Genomic DNA, 26439 nt, shown 5'->3' with positions numbered 1-26439 from the left:
TCTGTGGGTGGTCAATTCCCAATATGCTCAATTTATGGATCTAATATGGATGAGGGGGAAGTCTTAGAATGGTTGAATATTGAACTTGCGAATTGGAGATCTCCTTTAATCCTGTGTGAGGAATTTTTTTTTTTTCAGAACAAAATTTTATTAGGTTTTGGCAGTTGACAGCATAATAGAATTAATCCACCGCTCCCTAAGAAGCAGAGAGGCAGTGGGCACAGAGAAAACATCACATTCAAATACAGTCAGCTAATAATCCCCCAGGTCCCACCCACCACTAACCCACCCGGTACCCTCCCTCCACCCGCACGGTGTCTGCATTGTCCATCTAGAGGAACCTAGCAATCGTACACGCTGCATGTGAGCCAAGTCACCCAAAGTCAGTAAGAACGCGATCTGCGTCGGTGACCCGAGGCTCCGGGGGGTCCAGTAGAAAGCCTCTGTAGTCAGCCCATTTCTTCCAGATCTTATAATGTTTTGCAGGACACGCCCTTGCCTCAAATATCGGACGTTCTAGTCCCATGTTAAAGTCTAAACCTCGTTTCCACACCTCCAGCAGTGGGGCTCTAGGAGCCTTCCAGGCCCTGGCTATATCCCTCTTGTCCACTATGAGGCCCAAGAGGAGCAAATGCCGCTTGTACAAATTCCCCCCCACCTGTTCCATGACATGGAGAAGGCCCAACTTCGGTGAGCGGGGGAGCTCCCAGCCCAGCACCTCCCAGAGATTGAAACACCACCCGCAAACGGGCCGGGTAGAGCAGGGCATACGGGATTTTCAACTCACGAAGGCGTGCTTTCGCTGCCGTGAAGGATTGTCTTTGCTGCTGGACCAGTCTGGTGTAATCCGGGAAAATCAGGATTTTGTGGTTTTCAAACATGAGGGGGTCCTTGGCGCGAGCTTGACGTAGGATGGTGTCCCTGTCGTGATAGTTGAGCAGTTTGGCTATCACGGCCCGGGGACGAGCCCAGGTGGGCGGCTTCGGAATCAGGGCCCGGTGTGCCCGCTCGATGATGAAGCAGCGCGAGAGGGATTCCGGAGGAAGCCACCCCTCTAGCCACTGAATCAAGAAGGCCTCCATGTTCCCTTTCTCACAGTCCTCCGGAAAGCCCACAAAGTGCAAGTTATTCCTTCTGGCCCGTCCTTCCGCGTCCTCCACCCGCAGTGCCAGGCCCTTTTGGATTCCCTCCATGGCGGCTACCTTCTTCTTGAGGATCACTACGTCGTCCTCTACCTCCGTAATCCTGGTCTCAGTTTCCGTGATACGGGCGAAAGCGTTGCGCAAGTCCTGTCGGAGCAGGGTAACATCAGCTCCGACCGCACCGATCTTCGCATCCAGCATATCTCTAGATTGCGTGATGGCTGCAATTAGCGCCGCATTATCCGGTCCCGAGCTCTGCTGTCCTCCCGAGGCCCCCGCACCCCCACTTGCCCCGCAAATTTGTCCATCGGGCCCTGCTTGGAAGAGCTTCCGCTGTTGCCTCCTCTAGTCATTGCGCTCGTGGGGCCCACGCCTGTCAGCTGGGGAGGGCGGGGTACAGAGACAGCCCCAACCAGACCTGTAGTGTTCAATGAGTAGCACCCTCAGCAGGCCCGACGCACTGTGCCACAGGAGGCGTCCCACACCGCCAGGATATCCGAATGGGGCTGTGCCCACTGTCCCGGGAGACGCTGAAGGCAGCTCTGGCCCCCCCTCGTGGCACTCGGCAAAGGCGTCCGCCAGCAATCCACAGGTGCACGCGAGGGCTATCGTAACTGGCCAGTGTCCCCCACCGCGGTCCGGCCCGACCGCCGAAGGATGGGTTGTGCCCCACGGGCGCCCAGGGCACAGAGGGCTGGTGCAGGATCGATGAAAGGAGGTGGGGTGGGGGGGGGGGTGGTTATGGTGGGGAGTAGCGAGAGATCGGAGGACAGCCGTCTCCCTGCGCTCCGAGGTCCACAAACCCCGCGGTCCGAATCGGCCGCCGATCGGGGCCAAGCACCTCCGCAGGAGCGTCCCCTCCCCCACCAGGCCGCACACCACGCGGCTCCCCCTTACCGCACAGATGAAGTCCAGGCGCCGGTTCCATCGCCGGGAGGCCGCTAATGCCGCTCACTCGCCGGTCCCCAGGCTGCACTCGAGGATGGCTATGCTCCGCCGTTGCCCCCACAGGTCGCGCGGGCGGGGCGGCGCTCCACACCCCAACCGGTCCGGCGTCGCCTCACTTCCGGGCGGGGCGCCCACAAATCTAGGCCCCGGCTCCGGCGCCCAACGTAGGCCTCACCGCCGTCTCTGCTCTGTGCTGCCGAAGGCGGCAGAAATCATGCCTCCAGGACACCCAAATTGCTGTCGAACCGTCTCCACCTGTGTCCGCGGACAGCCACCCACTTTAGGGCAGAGATAGGTCGGGGCGACGCAGGATAATGGGAAGGATTGCTGGCGGCGGGACGGAGCTCGCTCAAGCCACGTCCGCCATGCTCGCCGTCTTGGCCACGCCCCCGAGGATTTTAATATCAATTTAAGCACTAGGGAGTTAGCTGCTGGTCTGGAGAATTATAACGGTCGTAAACCACGTGTTTTTAAAGCCTTATATAACTTGGTTACAGATCACTGCTTGATAGATATCTGGAGTAAAAATCACCCGACACTTCCAGGATATACTTATTATTCATCTCCACACAAGAAATTTGTTCGTTTGGATTATTTTTTAATTTCTACATCTATCCATTCTGGGACAAAGATACAGTTATTCCCTAGAGTATCATCGGACCACTCCCCAATTTTAATTGAATGTCCAATAGTAAAAGAGACAAATCGATCTCTGAGTTTCACGTACGATAGAAAGTTGTGTTTAGATGAACAGTATAGAGCTTATATGCTTAAATGGATACCAGAATTTATCAATGATAAGGCGAATTCGGCCAGCATTGAGATAATATGGGATACATTCAAGGCCTGTTTTAGAGGGGAGACGCTGAGCTATGGGCTTTATCATCAAAATAAACTACGCTCTCAAATGCGAGATCTTTATATCTCTTTAAGGATTGCGGAAGAAGATTTGATTAAGGAAATCGGTAAGAGGGATAACTTATTGAATGTTTCTGAGGCTGAGGGAAAAGTTGCACGGTGCCGGGCTAATATAACTGGGGTATGGAGTGATGAAATAGCGCGCGGAAATATTTAGTAAATAGAAGACATACTCATGAATATGGGGAGTCTATCGGTCGATCTACAGCATTGACATTAAAAATGAAGGAGACCTCCCGTTTAATTCCCAAGTTACAAGATCAGAACGGTATGGTTCATGAGGAACCAGGGAAAATACTCGATATTTTTCAGCAGTTCTACGCGGAACTCAATACTCACCAGCCGAATTTAGAATCTGGCTCTGCATGGGAAGATGGTATTGTTAACAAATTAAGAGTAAGTGAGAAAGAATTTTTAGACAGTCCCTTTTCCATGGAAGAATTGGAGGTGGCAGTAAAAAATATACCGAATGGAAAGGCGGCAGGCCCAGATTGAAAAATATCATGCTGGAGATCTTTAGAATAGCACAAATGGGGAAAGCCCCGTATACTTGGAATGAGGCCTCAATTGTGGTGTTTATCAAAAAAGGGAAACCTCCTGAATCACCTGGATCTTACAGTCCAATATCCTTGCTTAATTGTGACAGCAAGATATATTCCAAAATGATTGCGAACCGTTTATCTAAAGTAATTACACCGCTTGTCTCAATAAATCAACATGGGTTTATCCCAAATAGAGGCACGGTTACACATATCAATAAGGTTATTACCTTATTTGATATAGCAGAAGCAGAAAAAAAGAGATCTGGCGCTTATATTGCTCGACGCTCAGAAGGCGTTCGATCGTGTGGAGTGGCAATATTTATGGGATGTGATGATAAAGATGGGATTTGGAAAGGATTTTCTGACTACAATTCAGGTTTTATACAAGTCACCAAATGCAAGAATAGTGGCGATGGGTATGAGATCTGAAAAGATTTTAATAACTAGAGGGACACGACAAGGGTGCCCCTGCTCCCCATTGCTTTTTTTTTTTTGAAAACACATTTTTATTGTCATATACGGAACACAGCACAGGGCCCTGACATCCAGGGGGCCTGTCACAGTAAGCAGTACATCATTATCAGTGAATGACATTTTTCTGCAATATAAACATACAAAGTAGCGGGGCAATCAAGATTCTCTGCCACCCCCCAACTCAACTACCCCCCCACCCTCTCCCCAACTCCCAAACTCCCCATCCCCATTGCTTTTTGCTTTATTTATAAATCCTTTTAATACTAATTTGTTAAACTCACCTCATATCAAACCATTCATGGTTAAAAATATTGCACATTCAGTATTTGCCTATGCTGACGATATTGCCGTAACTACAGTTGATCCTGTGGGGGCAATAACAGAGATTGAGCAATTAGCCAGTGATTTTGGAGCAATCTCCGGCTATAAGCTAAATTCAGTGAAGACCCAAGTGTTATGCACAGATAATATACAATTTAATGACCCAAGGGCAACCACTGAAGTAACATATTTAGGTATAAAAATCAAAACCCAAATGCAAGAGATAATTGATATTAATCGGCAAGAGATAAATCAACAAATAAAGCAATCACTTGAGAGGTGGGGGCGGCTGCAGCTATCTATAATCGGTAGGGGGAACAACATTAAAATGAACGTTTTAGCCAAGATACTGTACTTATTTCGTAGTGTCCCACTGGAATTTCCATTGAAATATATACAACAACTTCAGTCTTTATGCTCGAAATTTCTTTGGGCTCCGGGGAAAATTAGACGTGCAATGAAATTGTTGACGTTACCAGAGGAACGGGGAGGGCGAGGGATACCGGATTTTGTACTTCATTATTATGTATGTTTTCTGCAAAGAATGAGATTTATGGTGACAGGGGAGCCTATTGAGGAAGAAGCGGAAGCTCCATCGATATTTTTTTTGTTATTAGGGGAGTACGCAAAGGGATGTTTATTAAAGGAGCTGGAGGGGAACTATTAAAAAACATACACGCTTTAAGGTACTAGACTCGGCTTTTAAAGTATGGAGAAGGGTTCGGAATCTTATAAAGCTTGGGAGAATCACATATTATACCCCCTTTTGCGCTGATAAATTGCATCCCTCTGTGTTTTGGGATAGGACGGCAAAAGAGTGGTCAAAGAAAGGTTTAGGTAAAATTGGGGACTTATATGAAACTGGTGCGATATTCGCTACTTATGGAAATTTAGCTGCTAAATATAAGTTGCCCCAATCCTCCTTTCTTAAATATCTTCAAATGCGGGATTTTTGTTTAAAGAAGGAAATCAAACCCACCCCCAATAAACTAGTGAAGAGTATTCGCCTTAGGAAAAGGATTGGTACGCTATATCAGATCTTGATGGAGTATAGAATTGATGATATGCACAAATATAACATGTATTGGAAGAATCAGTTAGGAGAATCAGAAATTGATATTCAAAATACTATATTGATGGCTGAAGAGGTATGCTTGTCAGCTAATTTAAAGCCTCAAGTATATAAGACAGTGTTTAGGTTATATTATACTCCAAAACAGATGGCAACTTGGGGCACACAATATGATGGTAAATGCTTCCGCTGTGGCTGGGCGGACGCAGATATTCTGCATATATTTTTTAATTGCCCCAAGTTGATTATTACTAATGTTCTACATAATCCGTTTAGGATCTCTCCCGCGCTTATGTTGTTAGGATGGGGGCAAAATCTGCCAAATGATAATGTATTATGTAAGTATAAATATTTCATATTTCTGGCCATGACTGTAGCGCCTTTATGTATCGCAACTGAATGGCTTCAACCAAAGGCACCTACATTTAAATTTTGGAGAGCCAAGTTGTATAACATATATGAAATGGAATGGAGTTTGTACGCACTGAAGGAGGTTAGAAAAAAACGATTAGGTATGTTAATTTGGAGTGTCATCAAAGATCATATGGAGGAGTAATGTGTTAATTATCATTTTACGTCCCAATGTTAAGAAATCTCTGAATTGATATTTCTATTTCTTGTCTGTAATTGTATTTGATTTGAATGAATATCATAGATACTGTCACTTGGTATAACTGTGGAAATAAAAAATAAAAAAAGAAAAAGAAAAAGCCAAATACACAAGCAGTACTGGCACACAATACTGGGTGGCAGCAGATAGTGACAGGATCCACATCCTGCCTGGGGTGGTGTTAGAAGTCTTAGGGAGAATGGAACAGGAGGCACAATTACATTGATGGGCACATGGGACACAAACATTGAGAAAATGCACTGGGGAATATTTAAAGCCTGATGTAACATTCCACAAAATGCCTAAAAGGAACTGGGTTTAGTAAACATGTCAGTGAGAATGATGTTTCCCTTGGGTATATGTTACTGTCAATTTGTAATAAAGGGATAAACAAATTATGCCCACAGGACCTAAGGCACACTGTAAATGAAGTCAATTGTTTAACATAAATGGAGGACACAACAAATAAAGGCATCAGCATTTTAAAAAAATCTTTGCTTTGCAAATGCTGCTTCCCATATGTTGTAACGTGTTCTCTTACATAAATGACTTTTCAATTACTGACTCATACAATCTCATGTTTGAAATAAAGAACCATGCATTGCTTCACCTCAGTGCCTGTTTGCTGCGGATGGGCTGTTCCTGCCCTTCATGCTGCTCTCTCACTTTAGAGTCCTTCAGTTCACTTTCTTGCAGCAGGAGCTGAAGGAGTGGGGCGCGTGACGACCGATCTGTGGAGCATGAACCAGAGGGAGAGGAGGACTCCATCCTGCAGGAGAAGAACATAAAGAAAGAAAGCAGAGCAGTGAGAGGAGAACACAGCTCCAACACATCTCCATTACCCTCCATCGTCTCAATGACCAGAGGCTCAGCCACCTTTTGAGAGGTTTGTCACACTCTAGAGGAACCCAATGACCACAGATCACAAAGGAGGAGATACCCAGTGTGTTTGCATCAGCAGCATCATCACTGCAATATAAAAACATGAAATACTCCAGAGAAGGTGAGGTCTGGGAGTAAATACAGAACGCAAATCATATTTAAACACTGAAACATTGTGTGCTTCTTTAAAAAAAAAAGTTTTCTTATTGCAATAACAACAGCTGCACGTTTTGTTAAAACAACAAGATGGTAGAATGGGCACGCAGCCCATAGGAGGCTCCTATTTAGCCAAAGAGTAACAGGCTTTGATGCAGAGAATGACCCACCGAGAGATGGTCCATTTGTGCATGGCCTGACCTTTTTTGGCGCCAACGTAGCCAACAAAGAGCTGGTCATCCACCCGGAACTGTAGTGTGCACTTCAGATAGAACGAGAGCGCACGTTTTGGGTCCAGACGGTGGAGCATCTCCTCCTCTTTTGAAGGATGCGGAGGTGGAAAGAAGGTGGGCAAAGTGATTGTCTGCCCGATGTGGAAGGCGTGACAACCTTTGGCAAGAAGAAAGGACGGGTCCTTAAAACCACCTTGTCCGGATGAACAGAAAGGAAAGAAGGTTTAGAAGAAAGAGCCTGGAGCTCACTCACTCTTCTAGCATAGGTGATAAGCTACCAGGAAAGCCGTCTTGAGAGTAAGAATACGCAAAGGACAGTTATGAAGGGGCTTAAAGGGAGCGCACATCAGATATGTCAAGACATGGTTTAAGTCCCATTGAGGCATGATGAACGGCACAGGAGGAAATGTGTGCATAATGCCTTGCAGAAAAGGGTTAACAACAAGGGACTGAAAAAGAGAAGGCTGATCTGGAAGCCGTACAAGGGCGGAGATGGCCGAAAGATAACCTTTGATAGTGCCCAGAGCAGAACCCTGCTGGGCCAAAGAAAGAAGGAACAGAAGGACCTCGTCAAGAGGGGTAGAAAGGGATCCACAGCCTTAGGTGTGCACCATGCTACAAACTTGTTCCACCTGCAGGCCTATACCGTTTTAGTGGAGGGACGCCTGGCTGCCAGAATGATATCACAGACTTCGGGAGGAAGATCGAAGGCTGTCATTTGTCGCCGCTCAATCTCCACGCATGGAGGTGGAGGCTGGACAGGTTCGGTGGAGGACCGTCCAATGCTGCTGCGACAGAAGATCCTCCCGAAGAGGCAGTCGGATCAGGGGATCGATCGCCATGTTGAGTAGCTCGGGATACCAGTATCTTCGTGCCCAATCCGGAGCCACAAGAATGACTTGGGCCCGGTCGCGCCTGATCTTCTTCAGCATTCTGGACAGAAAAGGTATAGGCAGGAAGGCGTACAATAGACCGCAACTCCACTCGCGACGAAAAGCGTCGCCGAGAGAGTGCCGCCTTGGAAATTCCAACGCGCAGAACTGATGACATTACGCGTTCTCTTCGGTGGCGAATAGAGCTAACCAAGGCTCTTCCCACTGCTGTAAGACACCTTGCGCCATGTTCGAGTTCAGACGCCATTTGTGATCCATCAAGCACCGGCGGCTGAGTTCGTCCGCTCTGGTGTTCAGAGAATCTGCCAAGTGTTGAACCACCAAGGTAATGCATTGATGTTCCAGCCATGTCCAGAGGCGCAGAGATTCCTGACATAGGGTCCAGGACCCCACCCGCCCTGTTTGTTGCAATACCACACGGCGGTGGTGTTGTTCGTGAAGACCTGTACCACACTTCCCCGGACAGGGGGAAGGAATGCTTTCAGTGCAAGTCGGATTGCCCGAAGCTCCAAAAGGTTGATATGGAGCCGGGACTCCGCCGGAGACCAGAGGGCCCTGATCTCCGCCTCTCCCAAGTGGCCTCCCCATCCCAGGAGGGACGCATCCATGACCACTGTGTGCTCCAGTTGAGGAAGGGAGAGGGATCTGCCATTGACCCAATCGTGATTCGTGAGCCACCACTGCAATTGTCGTGCAGTGCCCTCCGAGATCAAGACATGATTGGGCAGGTTGCCCTGATGCTGTGCCCTCTGGAACTTCAGGTCCCACTGCAGAGCCCACGTATGCCATCTGGCATGTTGCACTAGCAGGATGCAGGAGGCCATCAGGCCCAGGAGCCGGAGGGTCATCCTGATTGAAACCCGGGATAGAGGCTGAAAGATCAGAATCATAGCCTGAATATCCCGGACTCGCTGCTCGGGAGGATAAACCCAAAACAGCGTTGAATCCAGAACCGCTCCGATAAAGGGGAGCTTCTGAGAGGGGCTCAGGTGCGACTTCGGCACGTTGATGGAGAACCCCAGCAAATGCGGGAGGTCGGCCATAGTCTGAAGGTGGGTGACAACTGCTTGGGGCGAGCCCGCCTTCAACAACCAGTCGTCGAGGTAGGGGAAGACTGACACCCCTGACCTGCGCAGGTGAGCCATGATCACCGCCATCACTTTCGTGAACACCCGAGGGGCGCTGGTAAGACCGAAGGGGAGCACGGCAAACTGAAAATGGTCCTGGCCTACTGTGAACCGTAGGTTACGCCGGTGGTCCGTAAGGACGGGGATGTGAGAATATGCGCCCTGCAAGTCCAACACTACCATCCAGTCTTCAGGGTCGAGAGCAGCCAAGACCTGAGCCAGAGTCAACATCTTGAACTTGAAACGATTGACGTTCCTGAGGTCCAAGATGGGGAGCAAGCCCCCTTTGTCTTTCTTGGGGACCACAAAGTAGTGGGAATAACAACCACGTCCTACTTCTGGCCCAGGAACGTGCTTGATGGCCCGCTTGGCCAAGAGGGTCATAACTTCCTGTTGGAGAAGCGCAAAGTGATCCCCCGACATGCGGTGGAACTGAGGTGGCATGGCTGGGGGGTGGGGGGGGGGAGGGTAGACTTGAAGGGGAGGGAGAAACCCCTCAGGTCGAGTTGCAGCACCCACTTTTCGGAAGTGACAGAAAGCCATTGGGGAAGGTAATGTCGAATCCTGCTGCCCACAGGCGTGGGGTGCGCCCCTAAGCTCAGAATAGGAAGGCTTTGAGGCGGATGCTGCGGGAGCAGAGGTGGACTGGCCCCCTGTGCTGCCACAGCGGCCTCCAAGGCCGCGCTGAGTTTGGTGCTGCGCAGGCTTCTGACTGAACTAGCAGACAGGGGCGCCCCTTCCGTAGCCGCGAAAGGGATGAAAGGTAGATGTGGCCGGGTTCGTGGTGGAGAGACCCAAGGACTTGGCCGTAGCCCGAGAGTCCTTAAAATGCTCCAGCTTTATCGCCAAACAGGAGAGTGCCATCAAAGGGCATATCCATGAGTGAGCTGTGGACTTCTGGCAAGAACCCGTTAGATCTCAACCAGGCGTGGCAACGAAGCACCACAGTCATAGAAATCACCCTACCTAGTGAGTCCGCGGTGTCCAAACCACACCAAATGGCGAACTGAGCCGCATCTTTACCTTCGGCAACATCTTGGGACAGCACACCTTGGACCTCCTCAGGACACTGAGGCAACACCTGTGCAAATGTATCCCACACCGCGAGGGAATAGCGGCCCAATAGGCATGTGGTGTTCACCGACCGCAGCCCTCAGCTGGCCGAAGAGAACAACCGATTGCCGAACTGCTTCAGCTTCTTAGAGTCCTTATCTAGCGGAGCCGTGGGAAAGGCACTCTGGGACGTGGAAGTTTGGATGACCAGGCTCTCAGCTGTAGGATGAGTGGTCGGAAAGGCACAGTTACCCGATGCCGGGCGATGAGGCCTGGCGACCTTCTTATCCACAGGGGCTCCCGTGACTGACTGCGACCAAGTGCCCAGTAAGACGTCAGTGAGGGCATCATTAAAGGGCAGCAGGGGCTCTGACGAAGTGGACGCCATCTTGGGCACCTCAGTGAGGAGGTTAGTTTTTAGGGCCACCGTAGGGAGATCAAGGTTGAAGACCTCAGCTGCCCGACTGAGCACCACTGTGTAAGAGGCTCCCTCCTTCATGGTAGGCGGGGAAAAGGCAAACCCCAGGTCAGAGGAGACATCAAAGCCACCGGCCTCCTCCAACTCATCCGCCTAGTCCTGCTCAGAGTCACACTGACGAGCAAGAGGGTTCTCGGACCCCTCCCAGTCATCCTCCACCTCCACTGTATGTGGTACAGACTGCGGAGGCAGGGTATAGACCGGAGAATAAACAAACGTGCCGGGAACGGCGCCAGACAGGGCAGATTCGGCGCTGTGTCCCAATGTGGATCCCAGGTAGGGAGAAAAGTGTCCTGAAACCTGGGCAGCGGCGGAACATATGGCACCCACTGTGGCGCCAGAGGCGGAGCCAAGGGTGGCTCTGGGCCGGAAGCGTGGGACCTTGTGGCACCGTGGCTGGAGCCAGTGGCGCAGGATCTTGTGGCGCCGGAGCCGGAGCTGCTGGCGGTGCCGACAGTTCGACAGGATCCTGACACGGGACCTCAGGCCCCAAAGGTGCATCGGCAGGAGCCCGAGGCCTAAACAGGAGATCCATGGTAGCAAGAAATTCTTGCACCTGTGTGGGAGTCTCCGACGGACCCAGATAAGGTGGGTAAGCCACGGGACTCACGGGCTCCGAAGGAGCCGCAGGGGCAAAACCACTGTCCCCCTCGACCGCATCCGGGTACCGTCCGGGGGACGTTGGAGAGCGACAACACTTCTTAGACTTTTTTGTGTCCGCTCTTACCCGAATCTGAGGGTGAAGACCTTTAGCCCGAGGAGCGATGATGGTGGCCCTGCGAGCGTGCTCTGGAGCGGCCCCTGGACAGTGAATGACGCTGAGAAGAGTGGCCTCAAGAAGCTTCCGGCGCTGCTCCCTCAAGGCCTTCGGGGCCATGTCCAGACACTCCATACAGGACTGAGAGTCGTGGTCACACTCCAGGCAGTTAGGGCAGACGTTGTGGGGGTCCGCCACCGACATATTGCGATGGCAAGCCCCACAAGACTTAAAACCAGGCATCCCTACGTGCACCAGAGTAGACTGACAGGAGACAAAAGTCTCAAAAGAATAGTCAAAAAGTGACTAAAGTACGTGCTCTAACCGGATCTGCGCTTACTGGCGCGGAAAAAGAAAGAACTGACGTCCTCGCGCTTGGGTGGTGCCTAAGTAGTTTCCGTGACGTCATTTTGGCGCTGGCGCTGACGATGCCAGCGATGGAAGCGGAGCCGCACGACGCCACCTACTGACGCTCAGAGGTACTGCTAGCGAAAACTTTCCGGATCCAGTCTGACGCCTTGGGATATTCTACGGTAAGGAATCTATCACTAACGTGTCTCTATCAGAATAGCTAGACCCTAAATTCTAATAGGAGTATTAGACTGGGAATCCAAATGTGGAAAGTCATCAAATTGACCAGGGACGTGTATTCCATGTCGTTAAGGCCTAATGAATATGTGGGCTAATTCTCCTATAAGACTTTCAGAGCACTAAACTGTCTATCTTGGTACTGGCAAGAGCGATGATGCATCCAACGTAACCTTAGTTTTACAATAACTCCCCCCAAAGGCATAACCTGTGAGCTGCTGTTGTGAAACAGGAGGTTGGGAATGAGAAAAGTGAAACTTAATTTCTTTCCTGACAGTCAGGTCTGGAGTTGTTTTTGGCTAGTCACTCAAGGCCCTCAACGTCACCCTGATAAAAGATTGGCACAGTATTAGTTTTAATGTAGGTTTCGTAGGCTTATTTGCAGTTTACACTTTTCCTTTGCACCACAATACTGGTTACAATCCTACCTCAATAGATTTTGTTGCTATCCAGGATGAATCCATGTTTTCTTCTTTAATTTCTTTCTTGATTGATTTCAAAGAGTTTTCATTTGTTTTCTCCTCCTTACAACAACAACAATAACTTTTCTGTGGGTGAAGAACAACACCTGATTGTTAGTTGTTCAGAAGGGGATTTGTTAACTGTGAGAATATAGACCTTCTTTTTCATAATTCTATGTCAAAGTATTGTGCAACATTTGATTGCACAATACAACTTTTTACACCAAGGGTCTGTTAGTTATACTCTGGTGCCTTAAGGCTTGCACTCATCTTTTCAAGGGTCTTCTGTTCCCTAGGTCACAAGGCTTGCATACCGCTTTTAACGCCTTTGTCTCCTAGGAGTCTATACTGTAAGCATAGATCTGATCACAACTTTTTACTTTTACCCTTTGAGGTTTCTTATCACCCCCACAGTCTAGAAGACTTGTAGAGACTAAACTTAAACAATACATAGGATCTCCTTGTAATCAGGTAAGTATTGTGTCTACTTCATTTAGAATTGGATAAATATTTTGTTAGACCTGGCACCATTGGTGTGGGTCTGCCTTCCATTTTTCGCTGTAGTTTCCTCTGTTTTTGCAGGTATTAGATGCTCTGGGCGCTGTGCCACTGCCATTCAGTGCCACAGGGCGAATGCTCCCTGTGTAAATATCAGTAATTCACAACGGGGTGACCCAGTTTCCCTCAGAACCTGGGCGGAAGTATAAAGTATACAAATGGTTCTGCTGGGTGTGTACTATTTCTTTAAGTTGCCCTGAATCCTAAACAATATATACATTAGGTAGTGTTTTCATCAAAGACGAAAGAATATATACATTTTACGATGGGTTCATCTAAGAGAAAAAAGAATGTAAATCCAAACAAACTAGGGTAAAAATACTTTTATAAATTCTTTTCATTTTTAGTTACCCTGATTTCAAAAATGAAAAGGCTGTATAAAATACACAATGGCGCATCAAATGTGAGGAAAGGGGACAGTAAGTGCTCAGTGATATTTGTGAAGGTGTCAAAATATACAGTGGTGTTTAAAAGGGGGACAGGGAGAGGGATTGGCCAGTAGTACAAGGTTTTCAGGAACTTCTGAGGACCACATCCGTTGGTCTTCTTACAGAGTCCTTAATGCTGGTACAAAGTATTGGAGTGTCGACGTTTCAACCCTGGGTAAGCCCCCTTAAAGGGTCAGAGCGGGTCTTCATCAGGACTGCGAAGGGATTGGAGGGGGGGGGGAGGCGACAGCCTGTTGAATGAAATGAGCTGAGTTCAGGTTTGGATTTACATAGTCAATTGTCGCCAGAAACAATTTATTATGGTGCTAAAGGCGGTGGTAACTCACCTCGAAGGGTGCCCAGTTGGGCGCACCCAGGTGGGGTTATGGTAAAGGCACTGGTTGGTCTGTAGCTGGGATGGGGTATTGACTACCTGGTATGGTATATCTAATGGAGAGAAAGGGCGTGGCGATTACTAACCCATATGGACAGCTCATGTTATCAAGGAATGAATCATGGTGGGTTGCCAACTCACCTTTAAATCATGAAAGTAGCTAGTTTTGGTGCGATCAATTCATTTGCGAGGATGCTCATCAAAGATGCAATGCACTCGCATGTAATCGTTTCGGGCAATTCAAGGCCCAGAGGTGCTATGGAGTAGAAAGTGCCGATTAATTACACCTATCCGGCTATGTGGCTCTATTAATCGCGTGTTGGGAGGACTAACCCATGCAGATGGCTCACCATTAGGGAACTTGTATTTAATCCAAGTGGCGATCTGGAGCTGTAATTCCTTTTGGCTCTGTCCGCGCTCGCTGAGGTAGTGACAGCGGCTGCTTAATCGGACTCGTATAAGCCGGTTTCCAGGCGGGAGGACGTTTAGCTGGTGACGGCGCGTTGGGTGGTTGCTAGGCAACCACCTTCACGTCGATTGACGTTGTCAGGACGATTACAGTTCGCGTCTTCGTTTTGACAGTTCGTATTAAGTTTAAAAATCGTTTTAAAGGGTGGTGATCATATCGGGAATCTTGGGATCATGAGTGAGGTGGGTGACATGAATATTCAACAACCATATTTAAAACAAGCATTTGCAATGCAATAGGTCTCGCAGCATTAAAGTTTGAGTTATTGGCATTGTATATTACAATGTGTTGCATTCAATTTTTAGCAAAGTCTGTATTGGTGTATAAAGATGATTTGCAAGATGATAGCTGTTGAAAAATATTAAGCAATGTTGGCAATAATATTATATTATAATAATATTGTAAATTACTGTTGTAGTTATAAGCATTTTGGTAGCGCATAGTGATGTTGTGGTGCCCCTGAGTGATGCTGTGGTGGTGCTGAGTGATGCTGTGGTGATGCGATAGATAGTGAGGGCGATAGATAGATAGAGGGAAGGCGAAAGATAGATAGAGGGAGTGCGAGAGATAGAGGGAGGGCGAGAGATAGAGTGCGAGAGATAGATAGAGGGCGAGAGATAGATAGAGGGAGGGTGAGAGATAGATAGAGGGCGAGAGATAGAGGGGGGCGAGAGATAGAGGGAGGGCGAGAGAGAGATAGAGGGAGGGCGAGAGAGAGATAGAGGGAGGGCGAGAGAGAGATAGAGGGCGAGAGATAGATAGAGGGAGGGCGAGAGATAGAGGGAGGGCGAGAGAGAGATAGAGGAAGGGCGAGAGAGAGATAGAGGGAGGGCGAGAGAGAGATAGAGGGAGGGCAGGGGATGGAGTGTGGGCGAGGGATGGAGTGTGGGTGCAGGATGGCCTTTGATTCAATAAACCATACCCTCATTTCATGTATTTTACTAGTGTGAGATCTGTTTTCATCTAGGCCTGTAGTGTTTTACACTCTCTGCACCTTTTAAAGCTGGCAGCCGCTTGCACAGAAAGTCAGATGGGGAGGTAGAGCTATCCTTGTTTCACACCAAAACAGCTATCTTGAAACACTGTCCTCATATTGCAGCAAAGTATTATTTGACTTTAATCCCCCCCAGAATACACGTGGTTCTATCAAAAAAGGGACTCTTCAGAATGCGCTCATGCCATCATAAGACTTGGATTTGTATGGTATGACTGGGGGAGTGCAGAAAAAACTTTTGTGTGAAAAAATGAAAATAAGAAGGAGTGTTTAAAATTGGATGAGGGAACATAGAACAATCTTTATTCGGATGATGCTCACTCCGCCAATATTAAAAGTTTGTTAAGACAGTTTGAGAAATGCGCTGTCTAGAAGTGGAACCAGGTCGACATGTTTCAGCAATGAGTGGACATAGTTGTCCTTGCTTTCTTCAGGACCTTACAACCTCAAGTGAGAGCTCTCTTCCTTGCTCATGAAGAACCTGGAACTAAACTGAGTGGTTTGAGTCTCACCTGTATACTTACAATACCGGAACGGGGTTCTGGATCCACTGTTTAAGATCTGTGAACTGATTTGTGGTGGTTCCCTTTTAAATGTCATTTTCTGACTGCAGTGCAGACACCACCTTTGTGCAAGGTGATGGCTCTTGCAGCAGGTACTTCTGATGCTGGATCCCAGCAGGAGTATCCAGAGCATAAGCACATTGGAGTGTGGGGACTGCAGCATTCCTGCAGTAGTGTCAGGGAGAGAAAAAAACAAAGACCCTGTCTAGGAACAGAATATGCCAAATAACAGTGTTCAGAAAAACCTAATCAGCTATCTCTTGCTTATAGGTCCTCAAAGAATTTTGGCAGCCCTGTCTTCATCCTAACTCACATCAGTGTCTAGGTCTCTACCCTCCGCTTTATGAATGTGAGTAATGTGCTTCCACTATCTGGGAGTAGCTGTATCCATCCTCCATCTTGTGGCATGCAAAACCAGGTACATCCAAAAAAAGAGCAAAACCAAAGGGGCTGATGAACGGAGTGTTGAACAATGCAAGCACTCACCCCCAGTCAACTGATCTGGGTTTAATCCATCACCATTCTTTAGCTCACTCCGCCACCCCAGTTCAGACATGGCCATATGCAAATCAGTTTGACCCTGTGCCTCATGGGAACAGTCCAGACTGAACTGCCAAGCCATGTCTTCCCTGGACCGGAAACAAGCATCCTGGGACCGGTTCTGGCTAATCAGCCGTCATCAGCCAGGCTAGCTCGATTCCAGTGGCAAAGTGAGCAAGGGACCCAGGTCTGGGCATACCCTGCCTACTTAGGGTGAACAAAGCAAAACCAAAGGGGATGATGGACGCAGTGTTGAACAATGCAAGCACTCACCCCCAGTCAACTGATCTGGGTTTAATCTATCGTCATTCTTTAGCTCACTCCGCCACCCTAGTTCAGGCATGGCCATATGCAAATCAGTCTGACGCCGTGCCTCATGGGAACAGTCCAGCCCGGTTTCGCTTTGTTCGCCCTAAGCATACCCTGCCACACTTAGGGCGAACAAAGCTTTGTTCGCCCTAAGTGTGGCAGGGTATGCTCAGACGTGAGTCCCTTGCTCACTTGGCCACTGGATTCAAGATAGCCTGGCTGATGAGGATTATGAATCCGAAACCGGTCCCAGGATGCTTGTTTCCGGTCCATGGAAGACATGGCTTGGCAGTTCGGGCTGGACTGTTCCCATGAGGCACAGGGTCAGACTGATTTGCATATAGCCATGCCTGAAATGGGGTGGCTGAGTGGGCTAAAGAATGGTGATGGATTAAACCCAGATCAGTTGACTGGGGGTGAGTGTTTGATTTGCTCAAACGCTCAGCCCATCATCCCCTTTTGTATCGCTTTGTTCGCCCTAAGTGTGGCAGGGTATGCTCAGACGTGAGTCCCTGAATGAATGAATGAATGAATGAATGAATGAAATAAAATTTATAATGCGCAACTAAAACCCGAAGGCATCAAGGCGCCTAACAAAAACAAATCAAAGCAAAAAAAGGCAGAACACAACTACAAATATGACTTTGCGAAAAGCCGGGTTTTCAGGACCTTTCTAAATAACTGCATGATGGGAAGGGACTTAAGTTCCACCGGAAGAATATTCCACCACTTAGGTGCCAGAGTGGAGAAGGCTTTGCCACCCCATTTGACTCTACGGGTGCGGGGGACTGATAACAGAAATTTGTTGGCAGAGCGCAAGTTCCTAGAGGGGCTATAGGGAGACAGGATGGATCCGATCCCAGTAGAACTGCCTCTGGCCAGGGCCCCGTAGGTCATGCACAAAGTTTTAAAGAGGATCCGATCTTCAATTGGGAGCCAGTGTAGCGATTTTCTGGCGGAGGTGGCCGAGGCACGTCTGGGCAGATCTAATACAAATTTGGCCGCCGCGTTCTGGACCATTTGCAAGCGCTGCAGCAGACCCTTGTTTAGTCCCACATACAGCGCATTGCAATAGTCCAGACGGGAGCCAATGAGAGCGACCACAACTTGTTTTCTCGCCTGCTGAGAGAGATAGTGTCTAATCTTCCTCAGTACATAAATTATGCCCCAGCAGGTTGAAACTGTTCTATTGACCTGTTGACGCATTCTAAGGGTAGGATCAATCAGGACTCCTAGGTTTTTAGCTAATGTAGCAGGGACAGGACAAGCTCCCAGTGAGTCCGGCCACCAGTTCGCCGACCATATCTCTTCCTTTCCTCCGAACACCATGACCTCCGTCTTCTCCCCATTTAATTTCAATGAATTGTGGAGTAGTGTGGCTCACTGGTTAGAGGTGGCAGGCCTGAGAGCAGACGTCAGCCCGGGACCAGGGTTCAATTCCCGACGCGGCAGGGTCGTGGACCTTGGTCAGCGGACTCGATAATTCTCGCTTCGGTGCTTACTCTAATCAGGGGTTCCACTCGGCAACTCTGGGCATTAGCTTGCCTAATCTCCACAACGGCCCCACCAATTCCGGAGATGCCTGGCTTCACTTTGGGGACTCCCAGCAAGGGACCATCCCACAGGGAAAGCCAGGACGGGTTCCCCAGAGTTATACAGAGCCGGGACGCCCCGTTGCTGGGGCAGCTGTGCGCTTTACAAGTATACTACATTTACATTTACATTTACATCATACATTGAGCGACTGCCTCCATGCAAGATCTAAAATTGGAGGAAGCCGAGCTGGCCGGCTGGGAGAGAGAGACAAGGATCTGGGTGTCGTCGGCGTAGGAGACTACCTCCATCCCGAAAGATCTAATCAGTCTGGCAAGTGGGGTCACATAGATGTTGAAAAGGGTCGGACTTGATGCCGACCCCTGAGGAACCCCACAATGCACAGACAGGGATGGAGATAGAAAATCCCCCAGCTTCACCCTCTGCTCTCTCTGGTCGAGGAAAGAGGTCAGCAGACACAGGGCAGACCCCTCAACCCCAATCTCCCTCAGGCGTGATGTTAAGACCGAGGGAGAAAGGGTGTCGAAGGCAGCCGTAAGGTCTAGCAGGATCAGGAGGGTGGTCTGGCCCCCATCAGCTCGTGTGCGGATATTATCCAGCACTATGGTGAGGGCCGACTCGGTGCTATGTTCCCTCCTGAAACCATGCTGCGAGTAATCCAGCTGACCAAAACTTTCCACGAAGCCCGCGAGATGCTTATTCAGATGGATTTCCAGCATCTTCGCAGGAGCAGGGAGCAGTGAAATAGGGCAGAAGTTCTTTAATACCCCAGGATCGAGAGATGGTTTCTTGAGCAAGGGCTTTACCACTGCCCTCTTCCATTGCTGAGGAAAGATGCCGTCCCTCATAGCCCTGTTCATGATCTCAACAAGAGGGGGCAGGAGAGATTCCCTGCACTGCTTGAGGATCTTAAGCGGACAGGCATCTAATGGGGAGCCAGACCTAGTTTTATTCAGGAGATTCTCTAATTCCTGAAAAGAGAGAGGAGGGAAGGAGGCAAGGCGCCCCAAAGAGGAGTTCTCAGCAGGAACTGGTGCGGGAACAGAGGGGACAGAGGGCTCAGTAGTTAGAGTCCTCTGCAGCTCTAAAGCTGAATAAATATCAGCAATCTTAGTCTGAAAGAAAAGAGCTATGTTGTTACAGAGTTGCTGAGAGGTAATAACAGAGTCCGGGATCTGCAGGGATGTCAGAGAGTCAACAATCTTGAAGAGCTCTTTCGGGGAGGAAAGTGAAACAGTGAGAGCCGTGAAATATTCCTGTTTCACCCTTATTACCTCCACCTTATAGCCCCTCAATAAGATCTTATGCGCCTCTTTGTCCCCTAGATCCCAGCTGGTATGCCAGAGACGCTCCTGTCTCCTGACTCCCTGTCTAAGGAGTCTTAGGTGCTCAGACAACCACGGAGCCGAAGGTTTTTTCCTCGCTGAATAACGCGACCGGCCAGGGGCCAGTTCGTGAAATGCCTTAGTAACGGCCTTTTCAAACTGCGAGACCGCCAGATGAACGTCTTCCTCTTGAGAGGTGGACATACTGGAAATCCAGGGGGCAAGGGAGCTATTAGAGATATTTTTAAAATTCCTCCGTGATTCCATTTTACTCGGGACCTTTTCGTTCCTGTCGACAATCAGACAGGTCACTTCAATCGGTACAGCAAAGTGATCCAACCACGAGAGGGGAAGGGGGTCCTTTACAACCAACCTGCCGTCATTGGAAAAAACCCCATCAAGCGTATGGCCCGCTTGATGGGTGGCACCTCTCACAAGCTGATTCAGCCCACAGGCGGACAAGGCATCCAGCAGGGAGAGAGTATCACTAGCCTCCAACTTCTCTAAGTGATAGTTCAAATCTCCCAAGACCGTGAGATGTTCACGGCCAAAATAAGGTTCAAGGATGTGAAGCAGCTGTTGTCCAAAATCAGCTCTGGGGCCAGGGGGACGGTAGATCAGGATCCCATTAAATGGGGTTTCATAAACGCCCTTTAGAGAGAAATACAGGGCCTGGAAGTTATCCTGAGGATCCGATAAAGGTAAAGTGTGACAATGAAAGCTATCTTTATAGAGGATAGCCAGCCCTCCTCCTACCCGACCCATTCTATCCAGCCGAGCCAAAAATAGCCCTCTGGAACTGCCTCAACAAGGTCTGGGCCGGAGGAAACCTTTGCCCACGTTTCAGTGACAAATACCCACGAGGGCTTTGTATCCAGCACAAACTCCTTGAAAGCGATATTATGCTTGATTAGCGAGCGGGCATTAATGAGGAAGCCGTCTTCTCTCACAGTACTGTCTCTTTTGTTAATGTAGTGTCCCGATGGGTGGGATGACGGAGGGAGGCCGGAGCCCCCAAAGTCCTCAAGAAAACACCCGCAGCATAAAGGGTGAGAGAGAGCCTCCGGGGAGATTTTAAAGTGACATGGGAGCCAAGATGGTTTTAGACTAAGCAGGTCGTAACTAGAGTACTTGACAGCCTGAAATGTTTCCTCAAGGCGACCCGACGACCAGCCGTCCAGGCCGTCCTCAGCGCGGACGGGCGCAGACGGGCTGGACTCTGGCGTGACTCCGGCGTCACTGCAGCGCACACGCAGCGCGCACACTCTGCGTGCCATCATATCGGGTTTAAATAGGGCTCTAGCTAGTCCACCTGACTGCTAGAGCGCAGAGTGAGGCGTGAGCTTCCCTGAATCCCCCCCAAGATGGCGCTCACAAGAGTAGAAAGCGCGAAGGACAATCCGCCAAAATAGCGGTGCGGGGCACAATTAAGGTGCGGCAATGCGGAGGAGAAATTAAAACCAAGGTAAAATGTAGTCCCAAACAAATACAAATAATACGACAAAACGGGAGTATTTAAAAGCCCTGAAGCGTCTTAGAGCAAAGCGCAACGCGCAGTAGTGAGGAGCCTAACAGGCAGTTCCTATCTCGGTCAGCCCTTAAGTAGATGAAGCCCAGAGACTGCCTCTAGCCAGTCCACCTGACTGCTAGAGCGCAGAGTGAGGCGTGAGCTTCCCTGAATCCCCCCCAAGATGGCGCTCACAAGAGTAGAAAGCGCGAAGGACAATCCGCCAAAATAGCGGTGCGGGGCACAATTAAGGTGCGGCAATGCGGAGGAGAAATTAAAACCAAGGTAAAATGTAGTCCCAAACAAATACAAATAATACGACAAAACTGGAGTATTTAAAAGCCCTGAAGCGTCTTAGAGCAAAGCGCAACGAGCAGTAGTGAGGAGCCTAACAGGCTTGGCCACTGGATTCAAGATAGCCTGGCTGATGAGGATTATGAATCCGAAACCGGTCCCAGGATGCTTGTTTCCGGTCCGTGGAAGACATGGCTTGGCAGTTCGGGCTGGACTGCGATATTGAATAAATTAAAAACGCTTGTTCCCGCTAAGAAAATTGATTGGACCATGTTGGCTTCTTGTAAACAGAAGGCGGACGAATCGGTTTCTGATTTCTTTTCTCGTTTTGAGGAAGCGTTTCATGATTACAGTGGTCAATCATTAACAGAGGATACAGGCAGGCACTTGTTTGTTGATAAGTATGTGGCTAATCTCCTACCAGAGATTGCAAAACGATTAAAGGCGAGTGAAAGTTCATGGACCACAGCAACCCCTGCTTCTTTATTAACTATGGCTCAATACTATGAACGACAGGAATTGGAGGCGAAAGAAAGTAGTGATAAGAAAGCGAAGGATTTAAAGACGAAGATGATGTTGGCTCAGGTTTATGCTACGAGAGGGAACGATAGGGGTAGACGAGGATCGTATAATGCGCCTCCTCCCCGTTCCGACATATCTGAGGATCAGTGTGCATACTGTAAACAGTTTGGACATTGGATTTCAGATTGTCCGGTGCTTCGAGAACGTAATCAACGTGGTCGAGGAAGTGGAAGGTCTAGGAATCATTATGGAGGATCGAGGGGTGGGGCGAATGATCGTGGAAGGAATGAAGCAAGGGGTCGTGGACAGACAGACTATAATACGTTCGATCGACGCAATCAATACCAGATAAATGAGGGTGACTCTCCTGAGTCACGCGATGAGCGTCATGCATAGGATTGCGTAGGATGGGGTGTGGAATCGGTTGAGGTACCAGTTGATCAAAGGGGTCCATATATAGAAGCACATGTCTTGGGTTCCACTGATCAGTTTCTGGTCGATACAGGAGCTACTCGTAGCGCTTTGTCCAAACACTTGGTTCCAAGGGCTCCCCTGTCTGGCGAGGTAATTACAGCTATAGGGTTCGATGGAACACCTACTCTTAGCCCACTGTCTCAACCTGTTACGTTTTATGTTGATAAATTTGCTGCCCCATGTCCATTTTTGCTGTCCCCAAATACACCAGATAACATTATGGGACTTGACATGTTAAAGCATTTTCGAGCTACTATCCGCTGTGCTCCGGAAGGAGTGCGGGTTGTGTTAAATGAGAATTACCCAGAAATTGAGCGATTGTGCCTTCTTCATGAATCCGAAGTGTTAGCCTCCCTACCAAAAACGTTGTGGGCCACTTCTGATACTGATGTAGGGCAGATGATAATTCCTCCAGTGCGTATTACTGTAAAGGAGGGCGCATCTCTGCCACGTGTCCCACAATACAAAATATCCAGGGAAGGCGAAATTGCATTGACACATATTGTGAATGATTTGATTACGGCAGGGGTGGTTGAGGAAGTTCCCTACAATGTTTGTAACAGCCCAATTCTTCCGATCCTTAAGAGAGATACAGATACTAAGGTTTACCGTTTTATCATTGATTTGAGGGAAATTAATAAGATAGTAGTGCCCCAGTACCCGGTGGTGTCCGATATCACCACCTTACTTACATTGGTTCCACCAACGGCAACTACCTTTACGGTCATCGACCTAAAGAATGCCTTTTTCTCGATTCCTGAACATCCTGACAGCCGATATCTTTTTGGTTTTACATTAAATACCAAATAGTATAGATTCTGTCGAGTTCCTCAAGGTTATACAGAAAGTCCTAGCATTTATAGTCAGGCTTTAAAAAGACAGCTTGATTCTTTTGAATTATAATCTGGGGTGGCTCTTATTCAGTATGTGGATGGCATTTTACTTGCAGCAGATACACAGGAACAATGTGAGGAGAGTACATTTTCTTTGCTTTCCTTTCTTGCTAAAAACAATAATAAGGTTGCGAAGGAAAAGTTACAATATTGTAGACCCAAGGTGACCTACCACGGTCATCTTTTGTCTAAGGAGGGTCGTGCATTGACACCAGATCGAATTCAAGCAGTTTTAGATACACCAGTCCCCCGCACTCAGAAAGATGTTCGTGCTTTCATAGGTTTGACGTCCTTTTGTAGGCAATGGATATTAGAATTTTCACACATTGTTAAGCCTTTGTTAGCATTATTGTCCAAAACTACACCAATTCCCATTGAGCGGACAGATGAGTGCCAGAATGCTTTTGAGCACCTGAGACAAGCTCTTTGTTCTGCACCAGTGCTAGGTACACCAGATTACATGAAGATCTTTACATTGTACGTACACGAGAAAGATGGGCGCACGTTGTCAGTCTTAGTGCAGAGACACGGAGACAAGCAGAGACCCTGTGCGTACTTCTCGGCGGTACTCGACCCTGTGGCTCGAGGATTGCCTGGATGTTTTCGAGCAGTTGCAGCAACAGCAGTAGCTATACGACAAAGTGAGGGAATAGTTTTGTCACACAAATTGTTAGTGTTAGTTCCCCATGCGGTAGATGCTTTATTGAACCATACAAAAACACAGCATCTAACCAGTGCCCGCCTAACAGTGTGGAATTTTAGTTCGTGTAGTGAACATCATCTACGCCATCTTGCAGACTCACGTATGAGCAAACACGACAGCCATTTTAGGTACCATGGTCTCCCTGTTCACGATCGCCCGTCAGCACATTTCCCTGAACCTTGCTAGCCTTCCCCGCGCACCCTGGCTGCCCCCGCGCTCACATGCACAAGCCATGAAACCCCCCCATGACTCTGTCTCAGGGAATCACACCCCGCGCCTGACCAACACCTCCTTCTCGTCCATGAATACCCCTCTGTGGATAAACCCTTCCACCACGCTCGATTGTCCACACCAGTCCTTTCCGTCCATGAATACCCCTCCTTTGATGACCCTTCCTCTGAGCCTAACGTCAGCACTGACCACTGGTCATCCTTTAGCCCGAGGATACAGTTTATTGCCCACCACTGTATGCACTCGCCTCTCCTGAAAGAGACTACTATTGATCATGACATCCCCACCCCCGGAGATTCGATCAGGCGCACACATTCCAAAGAGATCGGCAGAACACTCAGCTGCGTGATAGCCCCTCCCAATCATATGAGGGGAAAGGGTCTCTACTGTTGTCATGTGTTGGAATGGGTCGGAATTGGGGGGGTGACAGGGATACCGTTCTGATGTCATTCTCATGCTCTACAATGTCCCTGTTGTAATAAAGGACGTTCACATGTCTTAAACCAGTGTATAAAAGACCAGGTCTCAGAGAGGTTGAGAGAGCACCTCGAGACGATACCTTGTTGTCCGATCTGATGTGTTCCACTCCGTGTTTCCTGTCTTCCAGTCTCCAGCGCCTGCCTCTTTATTGAGTAATTTCGTATGGTATTAGAGGCGTTTTTACGCCGGGCAAATTCAACTTAGGAAACAACTACTGAAATCGCCTGACCATTTTTAAATTGATCTTTATCAATTGGCGTCCCAAACGCGGGGCCCATCAGCGACACGTGGATCCAGTGGGAGAGGTCCCGACGACAGAGTGAACGACTGCAACGATCGGAAGAGCTCCTGTCCGATAGACCCTCGTCTGACAGCCGATCATCTGAACTTCACTGATTCCGAGCAGACCTCTCCCGAGTGATCTACGGTCCTGACTGGGAACCACCAGGAGTGCCTCGATAGCAACAGAGAGTAGAGGACGATCAGGCGCTGGAAGCGGAAGACGAGAAACTGTCCATGCGGTCCGGGTAAGGTCGTGACACACGACAAATTGCGAAAATTGATTGATTGATTGTTTGATAATACTAGTATTACTTATTTGTCTCTGAGAAATTCTCTATTTGCAAACAAACACAGAATCGCCATACTCTGTTTAGTCTTTGCAGATAGTGGAGAGTAGGCAACGCAAAACTTTAACACGTCGTGCTTATTCTTTTTTTTCCCCATTGATTGATTGATTGAATCGAGCATTGAATTGTTCGAAGTTGGTTCTCTTAGGGATCTTCTCTGCCTGTAAACGGGGAAGAATAGGAATATTCTCTCTCCCTTTGCAGAAAGTGAAGGGTAGGTAACGCAAACCTTTAACACGTCGTACCTATTACGTTCCTCATTGATTGATTGTTTGACCAAGCATTGACTGTTTGGAATTGGGTCTTTCGGGAGGTATTCTCTGTTTGCAAATAGTGTAGAATAGAATATTCTGTCCAGCCTTTGCAAATAGTGAAAAGATAGGTAGTGCAGGCTTTTGCCCCCTATGGTAATTCGTCATGCCTATCTTCTCCCCATTGGTTCATAGTTGGGTCAACCCGGACCGCTTATTAGAGATGAACCATCCAGCTCCACTGGAGGGCACCACTAATAAGGACATGTTTACTAAGCAAGGACTAGTCGCTATAGCTTATAGTAAGTTATGGCATAAATATACAAAAAAGGATCCTGAAAGCCAGTGGCCACTGATAGGTTCTTTTGATGAAAGTAAAATAAAAACACTAGAAGCAGCTGTAAAAATAAATAAGGCAACGCCCACTATGCTCGTTAGTATTGGCATGTGGCGCAAAGAAGCAGACCATCGAAGGAAAAAAGATGAAGCAAAAACAGTGAAAGAATTACGAAAAGCAGCCCATCTGGCCGCAAAAGAACTAGATGAAGAAATAAGAAGAAGAGAGGAAGTTAAACAATCGCAAGAATCAGGACTGACAGGTCAATGCCCTGTCAGGACCACTCCTACGCTCTACCCGGAGATGCCCTCTAAACAACGGGCAAATGA

At 48.5% G+C, this 26439-nt stretch overlaps 1 protein-coding gene across 3 annotated transcripts in view; it reads right to left on the bottom strand.

The window, feature by feature from the left end:
- The window catches only part of LOC144828296 (C-type lectin domain family 2 member L-like), a 92210-nt gene extending 79465 nt beyond the window's left edge, over positions 1-12745 (bottom strand). For 2 of the 3 annotated variants that reach the window (XR_013610418.1, XM_078686379.1), the window contains exons 1-3: positions 12623-12745; positions 6638-6796; positions 4306-4389 (exon numbers count right to left, since the gene is read on the bottom strand). Coding sequence is in view for 2 of the 3 variants with exons in the window: in XM_078686379.1 (XP_078542505.1) it covers positions 4306-4343 (38 nt within the window). In the remaining variant the exon portion in view is untranslated. The remainder of the gene's footprint in view (positions 1-4305; positions 4390-6637; positions 6797-12622) is intronic. The other variant, XM_078686377.1, reaches the window with a different exon arrangement.
- Between the last annotated feature and the right edge of the window lie 13694 nt (positions 12746-26439).

Source organism: Lissotriton helveticus, chromosome 4_1, assembly GCF_964261635.1.
Source record: "Lissotriton helveticus chromosome 4_1, aLisHel1.1, whole genome shotgun sequence".
NCBI lineage: Eukaryota > Metazoa > Chordata > Amphibia > Caudata > Salamandridae > Lissotriton > Lissotriton helveticus.
Note: the sequence above shows the minus strand (reverse complement) of the source record. Positions and strands in the feature narration are given on the sequence as shown.